The sequence below is a fragment of the Neomonachus schauinslandi genome, chromosome 5 (genome assembly GCF_002201575.2).
Source record: "Neomonachus schauinslandi chromosome 5, ASM220157v2, whole genome shotgun sequence".
In the NCBI taxonomy this organism is placed as follows: Eukaryota; Metazoa; Chordata; class Mammalia; order Carnivora; family Phocidae; genus Neomonachus; species Neomonachus schauinslandi.
Window position 1 is genome coordinate 160,611,600 of NC_058407.1, and position 24,120 is coordinate 160,635,719.

Below are 24,120 nucleotides of genomic sequence, written 5' to 3' on the forward strand. Positions count from 1 at the left end.
CGGAGCAGGGAGCCCGATGCGGGACTCGATCCCAGGACCCTGGGATCATGACCTGAGCCGAAGGCAGACGCTTAACGACTGAGCCACCCAGGTGCCACCAGGAAGGGATTACTTTTAACCAGATAGTCAGTCTCTGTGAATATGTAACGTCTAAGTTGAGACTCGGAAGGTTGAGGAAAGAAAACAGCCAGGCAAAGAGCCTGAGGAGGGCATTGTGGGCAGAGGAAACAGCAAGTGCAAAGGCCAGGATGTAGGAAGGAGCTTGGCATATTGAACGAAAGGAAAGAAGGCTAGTAGGGCTGGATTAGGGAGAGTAGTAGGAGATGAGGTCAAAGAGGAAATACGTGCCACGTCATGAAGGGCGTTGCAGGTCACAAAGAGGGCATATAGATTTTAAGGGCCTATAACCCCCTTGTATCCTCTGACATTTGGACCTGGATTTCTCTCAGGCACTTCAAATTTATCACCCCCTGAAGCAGAAGCTGTGGATGTGCTGCCCATACCCACTCGGCCCACCTGGGAAGTCATATGTAGACAGTTAGTTCCCAGACACCTGGTCTCCCCAGCTGCTCCCCGAGTTTCTGTCTGAGGGTACTCTCTGGGGGAACAAGTGTGCTTCTGCACCCAGCAGGTCTGAAGCGGGAGGGCGAGGTTCTGTGATCTTAGGGACAGGAACTGGTGAATGAATACTCCAGCTTCTTGGCTCTGAGGGGTCAATTCTGAGGTGTGTTCCCCACAGTGTCTCAAAGAGGCCCCGCTGGGATGGTTCATAGTGGCAACCTTTTAATCAACATGCCCCTTATTGGCTTTTCTTCTTTCTTTGTCTCACTTCCTTCCCGGGGTCACCTCCTCAGGAAAGTCCTTGCACCCAATTCTCATCTTCGGGTCTGCTTTGAAAGGACCCAAACTAAGGCATTCCTTAAATATATTCCCCTAAAATATTGTTTTCTGTTTTCATCTCAGGCATGAACCCAACTTGTCACAATCAGACATCCAAGTCTGGTCAATTCTTCTAGAAAGGCAGAGGTACTGATACTTATCAATACCCTCCCTTCTTCGGTTCAGCCCTGTGCTAAGCAATGGGACTCCAGGGATGAATCAGGCCACTTCCTGCTTGTGGGTAATCTCTAGTCTGTTGGGAAGGCAGACCTGGACCCAGATGAGAACAACACGATGTGCTCATAACTGTATCCGAAAAGTCAGAGAAGCCTTTCCTGGAGAGCTGACATGGGCTGGGTACTGAAGGTTACCTCTGAGAGGTATGAGTGGGCCATCTGGGAGGCAGAGAGGCACTCTAAGCAGAATGCACAGCTTAGGCAAAAGTTTGGGTGTGTGAAAATACAGGGGCTGGGCCGGGCAAGGGAGTTGGAGGGAAATGTGGTATCACCCCAGGTTTGGTGTGGAGGAGCAAGGGGAAGGGTGGGCAAGAGTCAGGGGATGACAGGCCTTGAACATGAGGCTGAAGAGCTCCTACTTCCTTTAGTATGATGGGAAGCTAGGAAGGGTTTCTGAGCAGGGGAGTGACACTGTCAGATTTGGGTTTGAAAATGATCCCTCTGGATTAGTCAAAACCAGGAGGCTGGCTCAGCCACGCTCCCTAGGTCAAGGCTGAAGGGTAAGCATGGGTGAAAGGAGTAATTTTGAGCCCAGGTCACTGGGGAAGGGGTGGGGGCTAAGGCCCAGGAAGGAGTGCTCCTGAACTTGAAAGTGTCTGCTCCACAGGACGAGTTTTCGGCCTTGATGAGACCTGATTCAGCTAAACAAAGCTGGGGAGGGGGGACAAGACCTATGGGACTTGTCGGCTCACTGCCCCTGAGGTAACCATTAATCCCTCCCTTGAGGAAATCCACGGGCTGGTCCCTTGAGGGACAGATCCTAGGCAGAATGGAGGAACACACAGAGGCAGGCTCCGTACCGGGACTGGGAAACCAGAGGGTTTTAATTAACAACTCTGCTGACATCCTGGTCATTGCTGCTTATTTCCTGCTGGTCATTGGTGTCGGCTTGTGGGTGAGAAGTTGGGTGCTGCTGGGGGCCAGGCTTCTGGGGCTTGGGGGGAAAGTCTCAGGGAGACCCCATGTTCAGTAGGGGTGGGATGCCTGGATCTTTGAGGAAGAAACCTGGGGCTGGGGGGCAAGCGAGTCTTTTGATAGCCTCCGGAAGGCCCAGCCAATACTCATTCCTTGTCTTCCCACCTTTGGACTGGGTTAGTTGAAGGGATCAGTGGATTTTCATCAGGGACAGCATTCTAAATGAGGTCTCTGTTCCCCTGTCCACACGGTATCTGACCAGAAGCCCATCCTTACCCAAGGCCCCAGGAAAAGTCAGGCAATCCAGCCACACTCAAGCTTAGGTAGCTGGGCACTAGGTTAGGGCCTGGGTTGCTCTAGATGGTTCAGGGGAGGTTGGGGCAGGGGGTTGGGTGGGAACCATCAAGAGAGCCGAGGACTGGTTAATCTTCAGCCAGAAACAAGGCTGAAGAATGTGTCGAGAAGGCTAATTAGGTCCAAAGATGTGCTCGGAACCCACGTCTCCCTCCTCCCCCACTCCTGTCCCTCAGTCCATGTGCAGAACCAACAGAGGCACTGTCGGCGGCTACTTCCTGGCAGGACGAAGCATGGTGTGGTGGCCGGTGAGAGAGGCTGTGCGGTGGAGGCGGGGAGGCCTAAAGAAGCAGCCTAGCTCACTGCCCCCTCTGGCCATCTAGGTCGGGGCCTCCCTCTTTGCCAGCAACATCGGCAGTGGCCACTTTGTGGGCCTGGCAGGGACTGGTGCTGCAAGCGGCTTGGCTGTGGCTGGATTTGAGTGGAATGTGAGACCTCCTTTTTGCTGACACCCCCCCCCCGGTGGGAACCCCTAGAACTGTCACACCTGGGGAGGCTCCAAGCGGGGTGGGGGGATGTAAGACTGGAGGTGGGACTTTCCAAGTGGTGGGGTGTGGTTGGGCTTCGAGTGAGGGTCACACATCCAGCTTGCAGGCAGGGGGATGTTGGAGATGACGACTTTCAGGGCCTGCTCCTGACTCGCTGTGTAAGCCTGGACCAGCCACTACCCTCTGGCCTTGATTTACTCCTCTCTGAAGTGGAGTGAACAGCCTCAAAGATAGTGAAGTGCTTGTTCTAATGCTCTCTGCAGCTGTGGCCTGTGAAGATCCCTGGACCAAATTAAAGTCCCTTGCAGAAGTGGGAAGGAGGCAAAGCTCTGGGACTGAGGCTTGTCTTTGAGGGTTGGGGAGATCAGGGCTTCCTGGAGGAGGAGGTCTCTGTGCTGAGTCTTGAGGGACAGAAGGTTTGGTTGGGTGGAGAGGAGAGGGGAGGCAGCCCTTCCTGGCAGAGGCTGTGGTCAGGCTGAGGGGTCTGTGGTTGGATTCATGTGCTGGGGGGTGAAGGGATAGGGACCATCTTGGGAGGGACTGGCCAGGGGTCTTGGCCTGAGAGGACTAGGAGGGCTCTAGTTAAGGGCCCAAGGAGGTGTCAAGACCCTGTCCCTTAATATCCCGGGCCCAGGGACATCCTCTGCAGTTGCATCCTCTGGGTCCCCAGTGAGATCTTTCCTTGGTATAGCACTTTCAGGAAGAGGTCTCTTACACCCTTCAGGGGCGAGGGCTCACTCCTAGCCGGATCTCTCAGTCATCCTCAGCCGTCAGCTGTGCCCACAGGCGCTGTTCGTGGTGCTGTTACTGGGCTGGGTCTTCGCACCAGTGTACCTGACCGCGGGCGTCATTACCATGCCGCAGTACCTGCGCAAGCGCTTCGGAGGCCATCGTATCCGCCTCTACCTGTCAGTGCTCTCGCTTTTTCTGTACATCTTCACCAAGATTTCGGTGCGCATTCATGGAGGGCGGGGCGGGGCCCTGGAAGGGAGGGACCATGGAGTGGAGGTCTCTAGAAAACCCTGGAGGGGGCCGGACCAAGGGGAAAGAGCTTGTAAGACCCATGACTGAAGCAGGGTCTGTAAGGAAAAGGTTTTGGGCCGCGGCCACAATGGGTGGGACCTGGGAAGGCCAGACCATCGGAAAATAAGAGAACCTTTGAAGCATGGCCACGTAGGGTCGTGGTCTGGGCATGAGGTAGACCTGGGTCCCTGTCCGGGTCCCTGGGTCGTGACCCGTGCTATCGCTCCTTCCCCCAAGGTGGACATGTTCTCCGGGGCAGTATTCATTCAACAGGCTCTGGGCTGGAACATCTATGCCTCTGTCATCGCCCTTCTGGGCATCACCATGATCTACACTGTGACAGGTGGCTGTGGCAGGGGCTTAGGGATGGAGTGGTCTTGAGAGATGTGCTGGGTGGGAGTGTCACTGAAGCACATTCTGCTAAGCCCTGACTCCTGATGCCCGGGTACATGATCCTGGAGAATGGGCCATTTCTTTGAAATTTGCTCTCCAGGAAGGGGCCCATTTGTCAAATTCGCACAAAGACACCGTATGTACTCGTGGCATCCTGTTTGGGCTGTCTCCACTGACCCAGGCCCGTTGCAGGAGGGCTGGCGGCGCTGATGTACACAGATACCGTGCAGACCTTCGTCATTCTTGGGGGGGCCTTCATCCTCATGGGTTACGGTATGGAGCTCAGCCAGTGGGGGAGGGGCACAGAGGATGCGAGTCACAGAGCTCTCAACCTGGGAGCAGAGACATCGCGCGTCTCCAGCACGAGGGTCCTAGGGAGGGCCTTGCCGGGTCCCCTGACAGCCTTGCCTTCACAGCCTTCCACGAGGTGGGCGGGTACTCGGGGCTTTTCGACAAATACTTGGGGGCAATGACGTCGCTGACGGTGTCCGAGGATCCGGCGGTGGGCAACATCTCCAGTTCCTGCTATCGACCCCGTCCGGACTCCTACCATCTGCTCCGGGACCCTGTGACGGGGGACCTGCCGTGGCCGGCACTGCTCCTGGGTCTTACCATCGTCTCGGGCTGGTACTGGTGCAGCGACCAGGTGCGGGGTCAGGCCTTGGGCCGGGAGGGAGGCCGGGGCAGAACCAGAACCGCTGTGGGAGGAGCTGAGATGGGTGGCACCGGAACCCATATGGGGACGCTCAAAGGCCGGGTCTGAGCGGTCAGGAACCCGGCCAGGACGGAGCTAAACCAGACCCGGCGGAATCCAAAGACTCTGGGTCTGAACGAAGGTGAACTGGCAGCACCGCTGAGCCAGAGGCAGGCCTGAATTAGAGCAGCGGAGTAGAGGCAAGGCCTGAGAGGGCGAGGTATCCAGGATTGGACGCGGGTAGTTGAAGAGCCCCCGCCGCAGGTCATCGTGCAGCGCTGTCTGGCCGGGAAGAGCCTGACCCACATCAAGGCGGGCTGCATACTGTGTGGCTACTTGAAGCTGATGCCCATGTTCCTCATGGTCATGCCAGGCATGATCAGCCGCATTCTTTATCCGGGTAACGTCTGCAAACCCCGCCCCCACCAAGAGTCCTGTGCCCCATCCAGCCCCTTTCTTGTGTATGGCTACCGGTGCCTATTTCCCATTTCCGTTACTGTCCTTTGCTTTGGAAATCCCGTCACCCAGTCCCACCTCCCAGCAGAGGTCCCATCTCTCTTCCGCTAGGATTTCCCGTCCCCGCTTCAGGGATCTGAGTTCCCAGACCAGGTCCCGTCCTAGCCACGTCGTGGCCTCTTTCCCGCAGACGAGGTGGCGTGCGTGGTGCCCGAGGTGTGTAAGCGCGTGTGCGGTACCGAGGTGGGCTGCTCCAACATCGCCTACCCGCGCCTTGTTGTGAAGCTCATGCCCAACGGTAAGGGCTGGCCGGCTGCGGAGACTGCCCCTGGGAGGAGTCACCCCTCACCAAGTCCGCACCCTCCTGGGGATACGCTGGGGGCCCGGGACTCACAGCTCGCATCGGCCTGCAGGTCTGCGCGGACTCATGCTGGCCGTCATGCTGGCCGCGCTCATGTCCTCGCTGGCTTCCATCTTTAACAGCAGCAGCACGCTTTTCACCATGGACATCTACACGCGCCTGCGGCCCCGCGCAGGCGACCGCGAGCTGCTGATAGTAGGACGGTGCGGCCTGGGTTTCCCCCCACGCCCTGCCCCACCAATCAGCCCCGGGGGGTGGGGGGGGCAGGGAACACTCGTAGGATTAGGGGCAGACGGGGAGTCCTGGGTGAAATCTCCGGATGGTCACCCGCTGCAGGCTCTGGGTGGTGTTCATCGTGGCGGTCTCCGTGGCCTGGCTGCCCGTGGTGCAGGCAGCGCAGGGCGGGCAGCTCTTCGACTACATGCAGGCCGTCTCCAGCTACCTGGCGCCACCTGTGTCTGCCATCTTCGTGCTGGCGCTCTTCGTGCCCCGCGTCAACGAGAAGGTGAGTCTGTGTGTGGGTGGTGAGCTTGGGGCAGAACCTGGACATCCCGAAGACGCTGACACTCTCTCCCCTGGCAGGGTGCCTTCTGGGGACTGATTGGGGGCCTGCTTATGGGTCTGGCACGACTTATTCCTGAGTTCTCCTTTGGCTCGGGCAGCTGCGTGCAACCCTCGGCGTGCCCAGCACTCCTCTGCGGCATGCACTACCTCTACTTCGCCATCGTGCTCTTCATCTGCTCCGGCCTCCTCACCCTCGTCGTCTCACTGTGCACAGCACCCATCCCACGCAAGCACGTAAGTGGCGGCCTCGGCATGGGCGCCAAATGTGCACGACGTGAGTCTGTGCAGCCCTCTCTCCCCCTAGCCTGCCAATCCACTTCCAGGAATGCCCGGTGCGGAGGACCTGGATTTCTGTGCTGGGGGTTCATGAGGGTAGACTGGCAATCCAGGTGGAAGCTGCATTCGCAAAGCAAGCACAATGTTTTATTTAAATGACATTTATTTGAGGTATTCGGGGGGGGGCGGGGAGGTGGCTTGAAGACTGTGGGGGAGGTGATGAAAGCCCCCCAAAGTCCTTGGAATGGCCCCTGGGACTCAGACCACAGATCTGATTGGTGGCTGAGAGGGACAGAGTACTATCCTGAAGGCCCACAGAAGGGTTTGGTCTTGTACTGCTGCAGGGGAGGGGCCCCAGAGCAGGGCGGATTGGGGCCAGGACAGAGGAGCTGGGCAGGATGGGCGGGGCTGCACGGGTGGAGGAGCGGGGAAAGGGAGCAGGAGGAAACTCTGTGAACAAATATCCACAGGAAGGAACACTGTTAGCAGGACTAGAAGACTGGCGTCTAAAGGACTATAATTTGAGTGTAGACAGGGACTTGGGGTAATGAAGCAGGGCTGACCGGGGCCAAGAGCTTTAAAGACACAGTTGAAGAGGGCAAAGGGCAGCCATGGAAGGTCGGGTTTGAGTGAACGGAGTCTGAACTGTGTGTACAGGGCGGACAGAGGGAGCTGAGAGAGTACCGGGAGGACAAGAGACTTGAGGGTCCCGGGTGGGGGAGCAGCACTCTCACTTGGTCCCTGCCCCCTTCCCCAGCTCCACCGCCTGGTTTTCAGTCTGCGGCACAGCAAGGAGGAGCGAGAGGACCTGGATGCTGATGAGCCGGAAGGTCCCGCCTCCCCCCCCATCCAGAATGGGTGTCCGGAGCGTGCAGTGGACATGGAGGGTAAGGCGCTACTTCGGGAGGTGCAGCTAGGGACTAGGGGAGCCAAGGTCCCCTGAAACTAACTGTACAGTGTCAATTTTTCCTAGAGCCCCAGTCCCCAGCTCCAGGCCTGGTCCGCAGGTGCCTGCTCTGGTTCTGTGGAATGAGCGGGGCTGGGGCCGGTAGCCCCGCTGCCCCTACCCAGGAGGAGGTGGCTGCCGCAGCCAGGCGGCTGGAGGACATCAGCGAGGACTCGAGCTGGGCCCGTGTGGTCAACTTCAATGCCCTGCTAATGATGGCTGTGGCCACGTTCCTCTGGGGCTTTTATGCCTGAGGCGAACCCTGTTGGACACCATGAGCCACAGCCAGGACAGGGCTCAGCCTCACAATGAATGGGCGTGAGGAGCCTGCAGTGGTGAGAAGGGAGAACGGCAGGAGCAGGAGTGGGGGGGTAGGCCCTGGTTCCCCTTCTCTCCACCTTGTCTCTGTCTGGGGCCCCTGTCCATCCGACTGGCGGTTATAGCCCATGAGGCCTTGGCCAAACTGCCACAGCAATTCCCCTAAACGAAAATAAAGCCACTGTTCCCACATCCTGCTGTGGCCAAAGTGTGCCTGCTCCAGGCTCCTATCCTGGGACCTGGGCCTCTATCTGGGCTGCTCACAAGATCTTCTTTTCCGGAGAGAGAAGCCATGTGGCCCTCCACTCGTCCACCTCTAGCTGGTGCTTCTCAGTCTTCCAGCCTGCATCCTGCAGTCCTGGGGAGAGGTCATAATAAGGGTGCCGCTGGGACTGCTGGGAGGAAGGCTCTAGGGAGTCTGGGGGGAGTGGTAAGGAGCAGCACGGGCCAGGTGCATGCTCTGTGTACTGCCCAGCCTCCTCTTGCCTCTGCTGGGTCGTTTCTGGCACAAAATGAGGCTGAAACCTCATCTGGCTGTAGCGAGAATTCACTGAGTTAGCACATGGAAAAGAGCCGGAATGGACTAGGTGCTAAATGAAAGATCATCATTAGTCATTTGTGAGCAGCCCACCCCCCTCCCCGCCCCCAGTTCTTCAATGCCAACTGGGATTATACAGATTGTCAATACTGACAGTATCCCTACCCTCCCCATACTGCAGACAGGGAAACAGACTAGGCAGGGTCTCTGGGGAAAAGGCCCCAGAGGCCAAAGAGCCGTGGAGCTTAAGGATGTTACCTTTCAAGAACTTTGGGAATAGCGTGTCCAACACTCGGTGTGTCTCCCTGACGATGACCCAGCTCTCTTTCTCAGGGCCTGGAGGTAGGTGCAGAACCAGAAGCTGTCAGGTCCCCAAGTGGAACACAGTCCTTCTTCTCTCTACCCCTCTTCGAGCCATCAGCAGTCTAGACTGTGAGGTGCTTACCTGCCTGTACTAGGTTCCTCAGTTCCTCCAGTTCTCTTGGGAGGGGCCCATCTCCCTGCAGGGCTTCAAGCACCAGTCCGTGTATGGCAGCCCTTAGGATGGTTTCAGGGCCTGCCATCTGGCTCAAAACGACTTGCACCTGGTCTGGAGAAACCCAGAGACAGACTGGTACTAGGGAAGGGCCACCTCCCTAAACACCCTCAAACCTACCATCCTGCTTCATCCCTGTCTGCCCTGAGGCCTTAGCCTGGCATGGATGGAGGCTATCTTTCACCACTTCCCTTCCATCTTCATCTCCTATTGTCCCAATGTTCTGGCCAAACTGAAATGCCCAATTTCCAAATACAACTTTATAGGAGCCCACTGAGGTGGGTTTACTTTGCATGTCTAGTAAGAATAAGCACCTTTTAGCACACAACCAGCAGACCGGTAAACTCTAGTACTCGTTTCCTTAACAGGTGACTCTGGATGGGAGAGAAAAGTTCTCCCGGGGTAACCAAAGGTCATAATCTTATTTGAGTACGCTGCAATACATAAATTGCTTTACATAATCGCCTTCTCTGATTCTTATAAAAACACACAGACAATAAGGCAGGTATTGTCAGCCTCATTTTACACAGGGACAATGTGAATTTCATTGGGGCATGCAGCTATAATTTGAATGCACCAGGTCTTAGTCTAGAGCTCCCTTCAGGACACCAGGCAGCCTCTAAATTGCCCAGGGCTTGAGGCCTTGGAGCTGGTGGAATGAGAAGTTGGCCCCAGAAGGGTGAATCTAAGGCTGGAAGAGCACAGCACACTTACTTTGCGACTGGTCCCAGCGAAGGAGGTAGGGTTGTTGGTGTCCCTCAACCAGCTGTTGCAGCTCAAAGACACTGAAGGAAAGAAGAGAGTGGAGTGGGGGAGGAGAAAGCAAAAGCAGGAGTAACCATTCGCTCAGCTGAACTGTCCTTACTTCATCTGTCCTTCAGCCCCTTCTCATCTCTCAGCCATTACCCATGCATGCCACATCCATCCTTCTTTTCTTCCTGCATCTAACAAATGTATCCCTTATATCTCCTCTGCGTCACACCCCTGCTGCCCTCAAGCACCCATGCTGACCCCAAGTCTGGTCCGTGGCAATAAAGAACCTAGAATAGAGAGGTGAGGCCCATGTGTAATCGGAATAAAGAGCATGTATGGGGGGGGGGTGGCAGCAGAGGTGGGTAGGAGACACTGGGCCACTTACCTGGAGATCAAGCGGTGTAGGGGGACCCCCAGGGATAGAGACAGAGACGGCCAAAAACCTGTGGGAAGCTGGAGTCAGGATGCCCAGACGGGGAAGAGACTGGGAGACACAGTACTTGAGACCAAGGGGTTGGGTCACCTGTCCACAGTGGCTCCATCTGATTAGCTGAGGTGGGGCCAAGTACCTCTCCCCTCTGAAGGAAGTGCTTCAGGACCAGCCGGAGCCGGCCTTCATTCAAGGTCTCTAGGACAAGGGCTCGGACTGCCCGGTAGTTGGCGTAGATGTGAAGGGCGGTGAGGAAGAAGAAACAACCAAGGCTGAAGCTGGGTGGGAGAGTGGGGTGGTCAACAGGGGCAGAGGCCCGGCGGGGCACCTCCTCCCTGCCCTTGATCCTGTCTTACCTAGGGCAAGCTGACACCAGGGGAAGCATCAAGAGGCTGACCAGGAGCCCTGCCAGGTTTACCAGTGTCTCCTAGAAAATGGCAGAAGGGCTGGGAGTTGGAGAGCTTCCTTCCAGGCCAGGCTGAATATCCTTGAGTGCCTTTCACCACATTCCTCCCTGCCCCAGTCCCTCCCAGGGCTCCCTACACTGATGAGGATGCCTAGTAAGTTTTTAACGAGTGAGCTATCATTTAAGATACCAGTTGCTTCTGTCTAGGTAGATACAATGCCCTTGGAACATGTCTTTGTTTTGCAAGAGTCCTCTAAGCAGCCCTATACTCAGGCAAGCGAATGTCCTCGGAATGGGGAAGTTCTTATATTTGGTGGTTTAAAAAGACTGATCCCCCTCAGCCCCTTGGTATACAAAAACTGGCAGACACATTTGCAAAGGGTTCAAGGAGCCACTCAGGAAGAAAGGCACAAGATCCAAACCTCTTCCCTTGAGAATCAATGTTATCAGAACCCTCTGATGGCCTGAGATGGCCTGACTGGCCAGACACCAGGCCACCTGTCCCCAACTCATCATGAGGGAGGAAGAGTCTGGATTGGTGCCCCTGACTACTGGGGTCCGAGGGAGAGCTGGTCCTGGCACAAAGCGGGCTTGAGGCTGGGAGAGCTCTTCCTACCCAGCTGTCCTGGCAAGGGGGTGGGCTGTGGAAATAAGAGCAATGGGTGTAAATAGGTGGTAAATAGGAGATTAGAGGTCTTGGTTGTGCAGGAGCAGAAGGACCTCCTCTCCCTCAGGTGGGAAGAGTCATTTCCGGCAGCCCCATCAAGTGGCAATAAAGCAACATCAGTAGAAAGCAGGGGCCTGCCGCAGGACTGAGCATATGTCCTGCATTGCCCCTGTGATGTGTCCCTGTTTCTGCAGACTGAGGGAGCCCTGGGGCTTGGAAAACACAGCCTGGGGGTATGGGGAGGGCTGGGGGTTAGAAAGAGAGGAGGTGAGAGGCAGCAGGCATGGAGCTGGGAGATCCTAAAGCACAAGTCCTGGGTTGTACTCATTTCTTCCTTCCTAATAACCTACGGAAGACATAATGGGGAAGAATTAATCCAACCATTTCCTGAGAGAAGGGATGTGTCCAAAGGTACTCAGGGGGACTGAGGCTATGACTTATTTCCTCATCTGTAGAATGGCAACAATGAGTCCCTCCTGTATAAGACCACTGTAAGGATTTAATGAGTTCATATAAATGAAATACTTGGCACATGGTTAGTGCTTAATAAATATTAGCTGGTGTTAATATATATATATATATATGTTTTTTAGCTTCTGTTAATATTGTTGAAAGGAGTTAATTTTAAATTTAAGAAAATTTCTATTTAGAAACTGAGCAGAACAACTTAAGAGAAGGATAGAGTGTAGGACTGGACAGAACAGAAGTTTCTAAATTGCTTCAGTGTCCAAACTATGTCACACTTCTGACTAACCTGGGCCTCATTTTCCTCTTCTGTAAAATAGGGATAATAGTAATAATAACCCTCCTGGGGCTTGTGTGAGAGTTAAACACCACAATACACATAAGTACCTAGCACAGGAGCCTGGCAGGATCCAATACCTGTCGAGTTTAGCCTTCGGGGTCCCCACCTTTCCTCCAGGATGCCCTGGTCAGGTGAGGGGCTGGGTCAAAAAGGCCTACGAAACTGTCAAGTGGAGACCTCTGGCCAATGACCCCAGCTACCTCACACGCTGAGCACTTTTTGACTTGCCAAGTGCTTTAACATATGGGGCCTCACTTGGTCAGACATCCACCTCCCAGGTTGGGGCTATGGCCCAGAGAGGGCGAAGGCCAGGGCAAGGGCCCACTTTTGGCCACACAAGCAGTGGGAAGGGGCTGAGATGATCAGCTTGGACTTCTGCCCCTAGAACTCATGCCCTCAACCTGACTACCTCTGTGAGTCGGAGCAGGGAGCACGACATTTCTTCCTGTGTGTCTGTCTCCCAACCCTACCCTCAGGAGCACTCAGGTGCGTCTCTCCATACTCCCAAATCATGGTCTGGCCTGCCTCCCTGCTCCGACTCCCCCCAACCCCAATTCCAGCTGCTCACCTGGCTGCTATCCTTGGCTGACACATCAGCCATGTTGTTTCTCCTGGCCTGGTGCATGGTCAGGGCAGCCCGCGTGGCCCCGCCAGCCACGCTCACAATGCACTAGGTAGGGAAAGGGAGAAGAAAGGTCAGAATGGCCACGTGCTGTGGCAACATAGGCACGTCTGTAGCTGAGCCAAATAAATGACTCAAAGCAGTTAGAGAAAACCAGGCATCAGGTGACCAAACAGCAAAACCCTGAATGCTGTCCTTGGGTATCTCATTCTCATCCCCACACTTCCACCAGATCCACCTCCCCTCTTATTCCTGGAGAAAACTAACGCCCTGCCTGTCACACCTCCCTGTGGCCTAGTCCCAAGGAACTCCATTTATTTCCCCAAGGTGGAGGCCCAAACACTGTTCTTAGCCCACAACTTCTCCAACCCCCAATTTCTACTTTGGCTGTACCTGCCCCTTTGCTAAGCTCCCAGGCCCAGTCTGGTTTCCAACTTTATGCTTCCATTCTGCCTGTAACTAACTCCACTCTCGTCCTGTCCCAGTGGAGGCCCAGTCAAGTCTTCCAGGCCACTTCAAAACCCACAGTGATGGCCCTGACCTCCCAGGACACCTGGGCCTCCTCAATCCCTGAGATCTAGGATGGTAGAACTCATCAATGAGGGTCACTGATCACTGTCATCCATCTCATATTTATCAAATCTCTTTTAGATGCCAGACACAGATTGATATATCTTTATATTTGTATAAATCAATAGACAATAAACAAACAAGTTGTCACGCAGGCAGAAGAAATAATTTGTTCAAAGGTTAAGAGGAATATGGTACAAAATGAGGCTGGAGTGACCAGATCATGTGGACCTTGTTAAGGAGCAATGAGGGCAGGGAAGTGACCGGATTTAATTTCCATTCTTAGAAGGATTATGGGCTGCTCTGAGAAGTAATGAAGAGAAGTGAGAATGGAAGCAGGGAGACTACCTAGGAAGCAACCATGCTTTTTCAGCAACAAGGAACCACCAGATGGAGGTTTAGCTGAAGGTAACACGAAAGTAACAGTGGGCGGGGAGAAGGCAGGGATGACAGCCAGACTTCTGACCAGTGTACCTGGGATACGGAGGTACTAGTCACTGAGACTAGAACTCTAGAGAGGGTGGGAGGTGGTCAGGGAAAGTCCATGGCCCTATCCTACTCCTTTATTTGACAGATGAAGAGACTGAGGCCCCAAAGGCAAAGTATAATGCCCCAGAGGTGGATACCTTGGCCAGGTTGCTGGTACAGACACTGCTCTGAAGTGATTTTGAACAGATAGATGGGCTTTTGAGATGGATCTTATGTCTTCTTGAGTCACTTGCTCTGTGCCAGGTACTTAACCCTGTGGTGAAGACAGGCTAAGCTCTTTGCTGAACTTTGCTATGCCTCAGTTTCCTCACCTGGATGCGGCCAACCTGAAGGAACTGTGAGGGTGAACAGCCCGGCAGAGAGGAAGAGCCCACATTCACCCCATGTGACCCTCCAACCTCACAACCACTTCATGCTGTCTTGCCCCTGGACCTTGACCCACACTGTTCTTTCTACTCAAAAACATCCACCCTTCACCTTAAACTCAATTCTTCAGGACCCAGGCCTAGGGAAGGGGCCCATCCCTTGACTAGGCCAGAATCCCTGCTCAAACCTCTTATAGCCCCCTACACTTCTCATCTGCAATACCTGTAGCTACAATGTTATAAACATTTGTTTAATTATGTGCAGCTTTCTTCAAAGAAAAAAATGGGAGGGCCTATATTTTATGCCAAACATGCAGTAGGCACTCAATAAATATTTTCCTGAAAGAATGAAAGCTAGCCAGGGAGCTGGTTCCAAGATGTTGACATTGGAGCACCTCTTCTATCTTTCAGCTCAGAGCTCCTCACCAATCTTGTGGTTTCAGACACTGTCTTAGACTACGTGAGGCACTATTTGGCTGGAGGAGAATCAGAAAATATGGTTGAGTTCGAGTAGAAAAAATCTGAACTTCTTCACTTTTCTGCAAGTGCTTTGAACACAGGGCCCAGGCTGGTCTCACCTGTGGGCCCCAGGTAAGCCCACACACAGCACCACCAAGGCAGGTATAGGGGTGCCCCAGAGGTGGATACCTTCGCCAGGTTGCTGGTACAGACGGTCATGGTGAAAAAGACTGGATATATGGGAGCCATAATCTCGAGGAACATGGCTACATCGTTGAGGATATCAGCAAAAAGCCTGGGGGGAGGGATCAGAGGTTAGAGATCAGAGGTAAGAGACCTTCATAATAGAAGACTTCCCTCCCCTCTGTCTCAGCCCCTCCTTACCTCCACTGCTTGGCATTGCAGTCCAGTTTACTCCTGTTGGGGAGGAGACGTTGGTTTGCAATTTGAATTTAAGGAGAAAACACATCCTGTGGGCAGGCTGAGGTAAGGTCTGAAGGACTCAGCAAAATCCATACCCCAGGCAGACATCTGTCCCAACACCCTGTCACTGCTGCCTGAAACACCATTAGCTGGGAGGACCTTCAGTGGTTACTTAGTGTTTGCCCTTCACTAACCCATGATGCATCAGGGAAAAGAAGTGATTGTCTTGTGGTTGCTCCCCACCCTCTGGCCCTCCTCTGGGAGAAGCCATCCCTGGGTCCCTCTGACAGCTCCCCACCCCTTCCTCCCACTTGATCGAGGGTACCCAGCAAGAAGTCCACATATTTTGGACTGGTAAACAACTACATTTAGTTTAACCCCCCAGAGGTTACAGATAAGTAGCCCAGAGAGGGGACATGACTTCCCTCAGATCACATGGAAAGCTGGGGCCAAGGAAAAAAAAAAAAAAGATCAAGAGAGAGGCAGGCTCTGACATCTAGGCCTAGGATATTTCTATCACCAAGAGGATAGATGCCTCTTCTGTCAGGCAGAGGGACTCCCTGGCCCATGCACAAACTCCTGGGGACCTCTTCTCCAACAGAGGGTGTTGTAGCCCCAGAGCAGCTCAGAATCTGCAGCATTAGCCCTGTCCCTTACTTTAAAATCTCCTGGAGGGAAAAGGAGCATTCCTAGGTGGGGTATGGGACACACATTAGAAACTTCTGCGGGAATAAATGGCAAAGACAGGAGCAGAACACGTGGGCTTGGTCTAGGGCTCTGCCCAATAAAGCAGCCTGATACTAATAGTTATAAGCTGTGCAACTTGGGTAAGTGACCTCCCCTTTTAGGTCTGCTAAAATGTACACATTTAATCCTTCTCTACAAAGTTGCTCTGAAGATGAGAGAGGATATGTAGAGAGCTTGTGAGGCACAGAGCTGTTAGCAGCAGCTAACACTTATTAGTGTTAATAATAAGTGTTAATATTATACTTATTATGTGCCACAATATGCTATGCACTTTGCATAAACCATCTCACTGAACACATTGTAGGTAGTGTCTGCCTACAATTAATTGCAGATACTAAATCACTCCTGAGGTTGCCCATTACTGACATGAGGAGGAAGAAGGCAGCACAAGATCCTTAATTCCTGGGGCGCCTGGGTGGCTCAGTCGTTAAGCGTCTGCCTTCAGCTCAGGTCATGGTCCCAGGGTCCTGGGATCGAGCCCCACATCGGGCTCCCTGCTCCGCGGGAAGCCTGCTTCTCCCTCTCCCACTCCCCCTGCTTGTGTTCCCTCTCTCCGTGTGTCTCTGTCTGTCAAATAAATAAATAAAATCTTAAAAAAAAAAAAGATCCTTAATTCCTTCTAGATAAATGGTAACGCTGATTCCATGTGGGACAGCGATCCCGATGACCTGCCCAGGTCTACTCCCCACTAGGCTCGGCAAAGTCCAATCAAGTATCTGAGCCACCAAAGTAGCTTTTGGAGTAAAATCACTCCTTTTGAATTCAGCATTGTCCCGTTCAGGCTTCTCTTTCAACAAGCAAACAGAGGACACTTAGAGCCTTGTGGCTGTATTTTTCCACGATGGGCAGCAGAATGGCAAATCAGTGCTCTTGAAGGCAGGCGTGATCATAACAAAGGCTCTGTGGCTTCATTGCTAGGGCGAGCCACCTGGACTGGGTACTTACTAAGTAAGTACCTTAGCTCTGATGAAATAATTGCTAAGTCTCCCCTCACTTGGAGACTGGTAGGAGAGAGGAGCTGCTGAAAATACAGCCAGGGATGAGACACGTGACCCCCGTCTGGGGAGAGTGGCCAGACCAGGAAGACAAACTCACCCCTTCCACCAGGCAAAGATGATGCGGCCCAGCATGCCAGTTGAATCTGGGGGAGAGAGGCACTGGTAAGGAACAAGGAAGAGCCTTGGGGGCTGTTGGGCCTTGCAGACCCTGGCACTGAAATGGCCGATTCACCTTGCATCACTGCTCTTAGGAACTCAGTTTGGCAAAATAAATATTGGATAGACAGAGCTGTATGATGGGGTCAGAAGTGTCTAGACTTAGCAGTTCCTCAGTATGTACCCAAGAAAACTATGTGCCCATGCACACCAAGAGACATGGACCAGAAATACCCTTTGCAGCATTGTTCATAAACAGCCAAAGACTGGGAATAATGCAAATGCTCATCAGCAGGAGAATGCATAGATAGATTCTGGTATATTCACTCAGTGGCATATTAGACAGCAGCAAAAATCTAATGCACAACTACTCATATCAAAATGGGTGAATCCTAGTATTATAATATTGCATGAAAAAGTAAGCCATGAAGACTACATACAGCAAAATACACTTTTCATAAGGCTCTAAAACGAAATAATACAGTGTTTATATATATACATATGCATATATATATATATATATATATGGAAAAACTATTAAAAAAAAAAAGGAAAAGCAGGAAATCCTGTGTGGAAAGTTCAGAGGTTATTGTTGATATTCTAGCTCTTAGGTTGGGCCATGGGTTCACGGGTGGTCATTAGAGTATCAATTAAAAAAAAAAAGGATTTGAATTACAGTTTGATGACGACAGCTGGGGGTGTGGGGCAGAGGGAGAGGCTTCCTCAGGCTAGACAGAGTCAGAGAAGTTTCCAGAATCAGCTAGACCTTCATTTGCACAACAAATGCTTACTGGCTACTTAACTCTGTGCCAGGCATTATAAGAGGTAAGGGGATACCGTGACCCAGAAGGTCATGGTTCCAGACTCAAAACACAGCATAAAAGCAAACAGCAATCGGTATGAAAAACACTGATTTAGACCAAGGATCAGTTAACTGTGGTCTACAGTCTTCTGCTCCCTGTTTTATAAATAAAGTTTTATTGGAACATAGCTGTGCCCATTCATTTACAGACTGTCTTTGGCTGTTTTTGTGACACAACGGCAGAATCAGTTGCTGTGACTGAAACTATACAGCCTGCAAAGTGTAAAATATTTACCACTTGGTCCTTTACAGAAGGTTTTCCACCCCCTGATATAAACCCCTTATATTGAGAGTAGCATTCATTAAGTTCAGCAGGGGGATCACAAAGGACTGTTTTAGAACCAAACAACTGGGAAGGCCTCATACAGTGGACACTGGAAAGCAAAGATACAGTAGGCAGAAGACTCCTGACTTGTTTGAACTCGAGGGTATGGACCCTTAAGGGAATGCAAGAAGGGAAACTAGGTTTTGGGGAGGGTTGGGAGTATCCTACAATATAAAAAGGTGGTGACAGGCTGGCCTTCCCCATTCTCCACTGGAAAGAGCGGTACTCACCCCTCGCCCCAACCTCCATCCTTGGGCAGTGAGGCCTTCTACCTAGACATCTTTATGAAACTCGGGGCCTGAGGAACACCAGTAAACAGGCTGGTGGTCACCTGAAATCCCTCCTCCTTTCAACCTTCACCACAATCCTATGAACTTCTGAGAGATCCTCCCTTTCATAGATGAAGTAACTAAAGCTCAGAGAAGCTAGATCAACAAAAATGGGACATTTTATGAGAAAATCTGGATTTCCAGCTTTTCTGGAAGAACCTGAAGACATGGCAACCCTGAACCTATCTTCCCTTACCACCACAACTGGCTGGGGCTGAGCGGTGGCTACTTCAGATGAGGCATATGTACATTTCTTACTGGGCCTGCTCCACTTCTCTATTTCTGTCCCCTGTATATCCCTGGAAGTAGTAATACCCACCAGGTGGCTTTATAGGCTTCCTCTATCACCCACTTTACCCTCTTTCTTTCAACTATATTTTATTCTCCACAAAAATTTTATTGTTCCACTTAAGATTCTTGTATTGGCTCAACTTAGTGACACTGAACATGCCAAGGTTACTTTTACTTGTTGACAGCTCACTGGGCCAGACTCTATTTTTCTTCCCTCTGACTGCACACGCATCCAATAGGGTGTATGTCCTGCATACGAGGGCCACTGGGTAGAAAGGGGACCTACTCTATGTTTCATCGGCAGTCTGCAGGGCCCTTGTCAGAATCTGGAAGTTGGCACTAGGATGCGAGAATGACACACACCCTCCCTGTATCTGAAAGTCAACACTGTCCACTAGATAGGAATCTTAATTCCCGTTTGCTCTTCTTTGCCTCACTTACGGTTAGCTGAGCTATACGATCTAGAAACTTCTGAGCAGTTGTAAGGGATCAGCTGTCCACAAATTGTACTAGGCTCCACTCTAAATCCCACTGGCAAGAATGTGGCAGTTAAGAGTGAGACACAGGAGTCAGTCCGTCTGGGTCCAAATCCTGGCCCTACGTTAACTCAGGCAAGTTATGAAACCTCTCTGAAAAAGGGACTAATAATGGTATCTACCTGATATGGCTGCTGTAGAGATTAAATTACATATTACATGTAAGTGTACAAAATTCCTGGCATATAGTATAGGCTGTCAAAATATTAGCTGCTAGTAGTATTACTATTGTTAGTCATGACAATTAACACCACGTTCCACTAAGAGATCTGTAACCAAAAATGACTTAAAAAAAATTCCAAAAGAGTTTTTTTTTTTCCCCCCAAGGGAGTTTCTTATATAAAGCTCCACATACAAATTTCCCAGGTTTGATGGAAATGAGTTTGGAAACTCTTTTCTAGTTAAGGCTTCCTTTAATATCAACAATAGGCTTTAAAAAGTGGGTATTTTTTTCCCTCCCTTAAAATGGTCTTATTTTTTCTTAATACCTTAAACACATATATGGGCAGCATGTTGGTGGTTAAGACTAGGGTGCTTAGAAATGACATGAAAACATCAATTACTGATTCATGTTCCTGCTGCATTCCAAACACTCAGCCAACAGAAGAGCAACAGAAAAGGTCCAAATCAAGCAGTTTGGTGGTATGAAAATGAATCCGGAACTAAACCTCCTGGGTTCAAATCCATGCCCTACAATTTACTGGCTGTGACCCTGGCCAAGTTACTTTTTTGTGCCTCAGTTTTCTTATCTGTAAAATGGGCGTAATGACAATACCTATCTCAGAGCTACTGTGAAGTCAGCATATTTAAAGACTGGCAAATAATAAACACTGTTTGTGTGAACTATTATTATTAAGAGAAGAGATAGCTAGGACAAGAAGCCACAGAGAAAGGCTTCTTTCAAGAGGTGACTCACGTTTGGCCAGTTTGCTCAGTCTTAATAAGGATGTTAAGCAGGAGCCTCCAGATCCTCCGAAAGATCCATGGACACTCACCAGAGATGTGGCCAGGCTCATGCTAGGGGCAGAAAGAGCCTTCCCTTGGGTCTGATTTAAGATCCCACAGGGAACCAGTAATGAAAGACAAAGGACAATGGAGAGAGCCACAGGCCCTCCTGATGTGGAATCCGTGGCAGTTTCCCTTTTCTTCTCTACCTCACTCTTTAGGTGGCATGGTACCAAACCATATGTTCTATTTTTCATTAGTGGTTTTTCAAAAAGCTGTACACATCCAACAGAAGGTTACTACAGTTATTATCATCATCCAGTATCCCAGAGGTTCTAAAATGCCTTCCGTCTTTCCCAGAACCTCCTCTTTCCTACTCAGGACTAACTACAAAATTGTTTTTTTCTAGAACTGAGCAATTTCCCACATTTCAAGCAGCCGGTCGTTTTATTCAATAACCGCATTCTTAACGCAGTGCTCCACAAAAAGCCTAGGGGTAAAGGAGAGGGGATGATTAACTTAGGGATATGAGCTCCAGATGATTTAGAGGCTCTGAACAGTATGGGGAACTGAGTGCGGCTGCAAGGCTGGTCTCAGGATGAGGATATTCTGGTCGTGGGCGATTAATTAATTGTTGAATAAAACCAATAAAAATACTGTTTTAGGGGCTGGGGAGAGCTGCCTTCCAGATCCAATCAGGAACGAGTCCATACAAATACACATCACAGCCCTGAACTAGAGGCCAGAACACTGGGATGGGGGAAAGGAGGGGTTGGGCTTCGCAGTAGGAGGAAAAAGAGGCCAGTGGGGTGGCAGGGCTGACAGCAGCGACAGGTAAGGTTCCAGGGGCCCAGCTCACCTTTCACCAACCAGGTGGCAGTGGCAGCTGAAACAGAAGCTTTTTCGTTCCCCACCCCTATGCCCAGCAAGACTGCATGGGTGGCCAGGGAGCCTGAGAGGCTGGAAGCAAAGGCCTGGAGAAGAAAAAGGGTGGGGTGAGTGGGTGCCTGGGTGGCTCAGTTGGTTAAGAGACTGCCTTCGGCTCAGGTCGTGATCCTGGAGTCCCTGGATCGAGTCCCACATCGGGCTCCCCGCTCAGTGGGGAGTCTGCTTCTCCCTCTGATCCCCTCCCCTCTCATGCTCTCACTCTCTCAAATAAATAAATAAAATCTTTAAAAAAAAAAAAAAAAAGGAGTGAGGAGTGTGCGCAGGGGCACGGAGGTCTAAGTTCTATTATCAGCTCTCATAGATGTGTGACCTGAAACATGTCACAGCCCCGCTCTGGGCCTCAGTCTCCAACCTCTACATGCAGACGGGTGGCCCGCATTGTCTCCCTCACCCGTGGCTCCCTGCTGCCCCCGACCCCGGTCGGCCAGGCTGACCTGCACGGAATCCCACAGCTGGTAGGGCAGGTAGTCCGGGCTGACGCTATCGGGGAAGCCCTGCGGCAGGAACACGGCCGTGAGCCCCGAGAGAGGCGGTGAAGCGGCCCCGGGAGTGCCCCCTGCGCCGCCGTCCCGTCCTCGGGGTGTTACTGTGAAGGGCCCAGAGAACCCCCAGCAGCGCCACCCCCAAGCCTCCCACTGCAGGCTCCCGTCGGCGGCGGCGAGGCAGCCCCGGGCCGCCCCGGAACCGAACTGCTCGGAGCACAGCTGGGCCACAGGGCTCCCGCCGTCAGCCATCTCAGAACTCGCCCTGCGGGACCTCTACACGCGAAACGTGGCCGAACTACATTTCCGGCTCGGCTACGGCGGCTCTAGAGGGGCAATCTTTCTCTGCGAAGGGGCCGGCGGCCGCTGCGTCCTCCTCTGTCCCGCTCAGGATCCCACACGTCCTCCCGGGGCCTCTGGGCCCCGCTGCGGATACCTCAGGGCTGCTCTCTGCCTTTGTTCTCTGTAGCATTTTGTTGCTGGGCCGCGGGAGCAATCGGAGCCCTTGAGCCCGCCAAGTCCTGGAGATGGCTGCGTTCCTGTAACCCGCAACTTTCAGCTATGGGCGGAAGGGAAGAGGGCATCCCCGGGGAACCGCTGTGTTTGAGACCCAGGACGGCCACAGGGTTTTTTGATTTGGGGCGAGTCAGTGTCCTTCCCTGGGCTTAGGTGCCTTCTTTGTTGTGAGAGCAGGGACTATATATTACTCCTTATTTTATGCCCGGTATCTAACACATAGTAGGTGCTGAAAAGATATTATGAACGGGGGCGCCTGGGTGGCTCAGTTGTTAAGCGTCTGCCTTTGGCTCAGGTCATGATCCCAGGGAGCGAGCCCCACATCCGGTCTCCCCGCTCAGCAGGGAGTCTGCTTCTCCCTCTCCCATTCCCCCTGCTGTGTTCCCACTTCCCCTGTTGTGTTCCCGCTCTCGCTGTCTCTGTCTCTGTCAAATAAATAAATAAAATCTTTACAAAAAAAAATATTATGAATGAACGAATGAACAAACAAAGGAATGCATGATGAGAAGTTGGAGCAAATGATCCCCGAGGTCCTGTGCCTTACCCAAGACTGGAAGGCAGTCTTGGTCTTTCTTTTTCTAAAATTTAAATTCAGTTTAGTTAACATACACTGTATTAGTTTCAGAGGTAGAATTTAGTGACTCATCAGTTGCATATAACACCCAGTGCTCATCACATCAAGTGCCCTCCTTAATGCCCATCACCCAGTTACCCCTTCCCCTGACCCACCTCCCCTCCAGCAACCCTCAGTTTGTTTCCTAGGGTTAAGAGTCTCTTATGGTTTGCCTCCCTCTCTGTTTTCATCTTATTTTTCCTGGAAGAGTATTATTTCTGAAAGGATCCTTAGGACATCTGAAAAATGAGAAAATCAAGGGATTGCAGCTAATAGTCTCAGAAAATGAGAAATAGAGAAGTTCTTGTGTGTTTATTGGTGGAAAGGGTCCATGAAATTGGGGTGAGAGTCTAAAGACAGAGTGTTTCTCTCTCTCCTACCTCATCTCTTTTTCTCTTTCCCTCTCTCCCTTTCTCCTTCCATCTTGTGTAATGTACGGATTCCAAAGTAGAAATTTGCCAAAAGTGCCCTCTTTTTTATCAGAATATAAAACATCCTCGTTTCTTACGCTGGCTTTCTTGGACTCCCACAGTCTGACTCCCTGGTTTAAACTTCTGATTCTCCTGAACTATCACCTTCTTCTTGGACCTCAGCCTGGAACACCCTTCTACCCTGCCTCACCTTATCTGAGACCTACACAGAGTCTCTCTGATGCTAAGATAGACCTGGGGCACTTCATTATTCTTTTCTTAAGTTTTGAGTTTCGTGTTAGAGTGAAGAATTGAAGGGTTACAAATGTGTAACATTTTTATTTATTTATTATTTGTTTATTATTTATTTAAGTTTTTATTTAAATTCCAGTTAGTTAACATAAAGTGTAATATTAGTTTCAGGTGTACAATTCAGTGATTCAACATTTCCATACAACACCCGGTGCCCATCACAACAAGTGCACTGCTTAAATCCCCATCACCTACTTCACCCATCCCCCTACCCACCTCCCCTCTGGTAACCATCAGTTTGTTCTCCACAGTTCAGAGTCCGTTTCTTGGTTGGTCTCTCTCTGTCCTATTTTTTCCCCTATGCTCATTTGTTTTGTTTCTGAAATTCCGCATATGAGTGAAATCATGGCATTTGTTTTTCTCTGACTGATTTATTTCGCTTAGCCTAATACTCTAGCTTCATCCATGTAGTTGCTGATGGCAAGATGGCATTCTTTTTAATGGCTGAGTAATATTCCATTGTGTGTGTTTTGTATATAATATATAAATATTAATTAATAAATATATATGTATATATCACATCTTCTTTATCCATTCATCAGTCAATGGACACTTGGGCTGTTTCCATAATTTGGCTATTGTAGATAATGCTGCTATAAATATTGGGCTGCATGTATCCTTTCAAATTAGTATTTTTGTATTCTTTGGGTAAATACCAAGTAGTGCAATTGCTGGATCATGGGGT

At 51.4% G+C, this 24,120-nt stretch overlaps 2 protein-coding genes across 3 annotated transcripts; one reads left to right on the top strand and one right to left on the bottom strand.

Moving 5' to 3' along the window:
- Positions 1 to 1,865: 1,865 nt before the first annotated feature.
- On the top strand, positions 1,866 to 8,095 carry SLC5A2 (solute carrier family 5 member 2). Its single transcript, XM_021700612.1, has 14 exons — positions 1,866 to 2,010; positions 2,561 to 2,632; positions 2,708 to 2,812; positions 3,659 to 3,823; positions 4,133 to 4,238; positions 4,481 to 4,561; positions 4,705 to 4,934; positions 5,247 to 5,382; positions 5,629 to 5,736; positions 5,852 to 6,002; positions 6,136 to 6,304; positions 6,382 to 6,597; positions 7,397 to 7,526; positions 7,613 to 8,095. Exons 1-14 carry the CDS (start codon positions 1,885 to 1,887, stop codon positions 7,837 to 7,839), a joined length of 2,022 nt encoding a protein of 673 aa, XP_021556287.1. The 5' UTR covers positions 1,866 to 1,884; the 3' UTR covers positions 7,840 to 8,095.
- RUSF1 (RUS family member 1) lies at positions 6,795 to 21,881 on the bottom strand. Of its 2 annotated transcripts, none has more exons than XM_021700613.2 (13): positions 21,537 to 21,881; positions 21,014 to 21,128; positions 16,808 to 16,853; positions 14,927 to 14,959; positions 14,732 to 14,837; positions 12,606 to 12,707; positions 10,516 to 10,586; positions 10,253 to 10,437; positions 10,115 to 10,172; positions 9,691 to 9,761; positions 8,887 to 9,030; positions 8,700 to 8,777; positions 6,795 to 8,065 (listed from the first exon to the last, which is right to left on the bottom strand). In XM_021700613.2, exons 1-13 carry the CDS (start codon positions 21,834 to 21,836, stop codon positions 7,830 to 7,832), a joined length of 1,545 nt encoding a protein of 514 aa, XP_021556288.1. In that variant the 5' UTR covers positions 21,837 to 21,881; the 3' UTR covers positions 6,795 to 7,829. The 2 variants fall into 2 exon arrangements, with proteins under 2 accessions (XP_021556288.1, XP_021556289.1); XM_021700614.1 differs by having other exon boundaries at positions 7,947 to 8,261.
- Between the last annotated feature and the right edge of the window lie 2,239 nt (positions 21,882 to 24,120).

Excerpts from the sequence above, each read along its gene's own strand:
- RUSF1 (XM_021700613.2), bottom strand. The coding sequence starts at position 21,836 with ATGGCTGACGGCGGGAGCCCTGTGGCCCAGCTGTGCTCCGAGCAGTTC. Across the intron at positions 8,778-8,886 it reads GAGGAACCTAGTACAGGCAG|GCCCTGAGAAAGAGAGCTGG; the intron begins GTAAGCACCTCA and ends ACCTACCTCCAG. Across the intron at positions 8,066-8,699 it reads ATTCCCAAAGTTCTTGAAAG|GGGAATTGCTGTGGCAGTTT; the intron begins GTAACATCCTTA and ends ATTTTCGTTTAG.
- SLC5A2 (XM_021700612.1), top strand. The coding sequence starts at position 1,885 with ATGGAGGAACACACAGAGGCAGGCTCCGTACCGGGACTGGGAAACCAG. Across the intron at positions 5,383-5,628 it reads CAGCCGCATTCTTTATCCGG|ACGAGGTGGCGTGCGTGGTG; the intron begins GTAACGTCTGCA and ends TCTTTCCCGCAG. Across the intron at positions 6,003-6,135 it reads GAGCTGCTGATAGTAGGACG|GCTCTGGGTGGTGTTCATCG; the intron begins GTGCGGCCTGGG and ends CACCCGCTGCAG.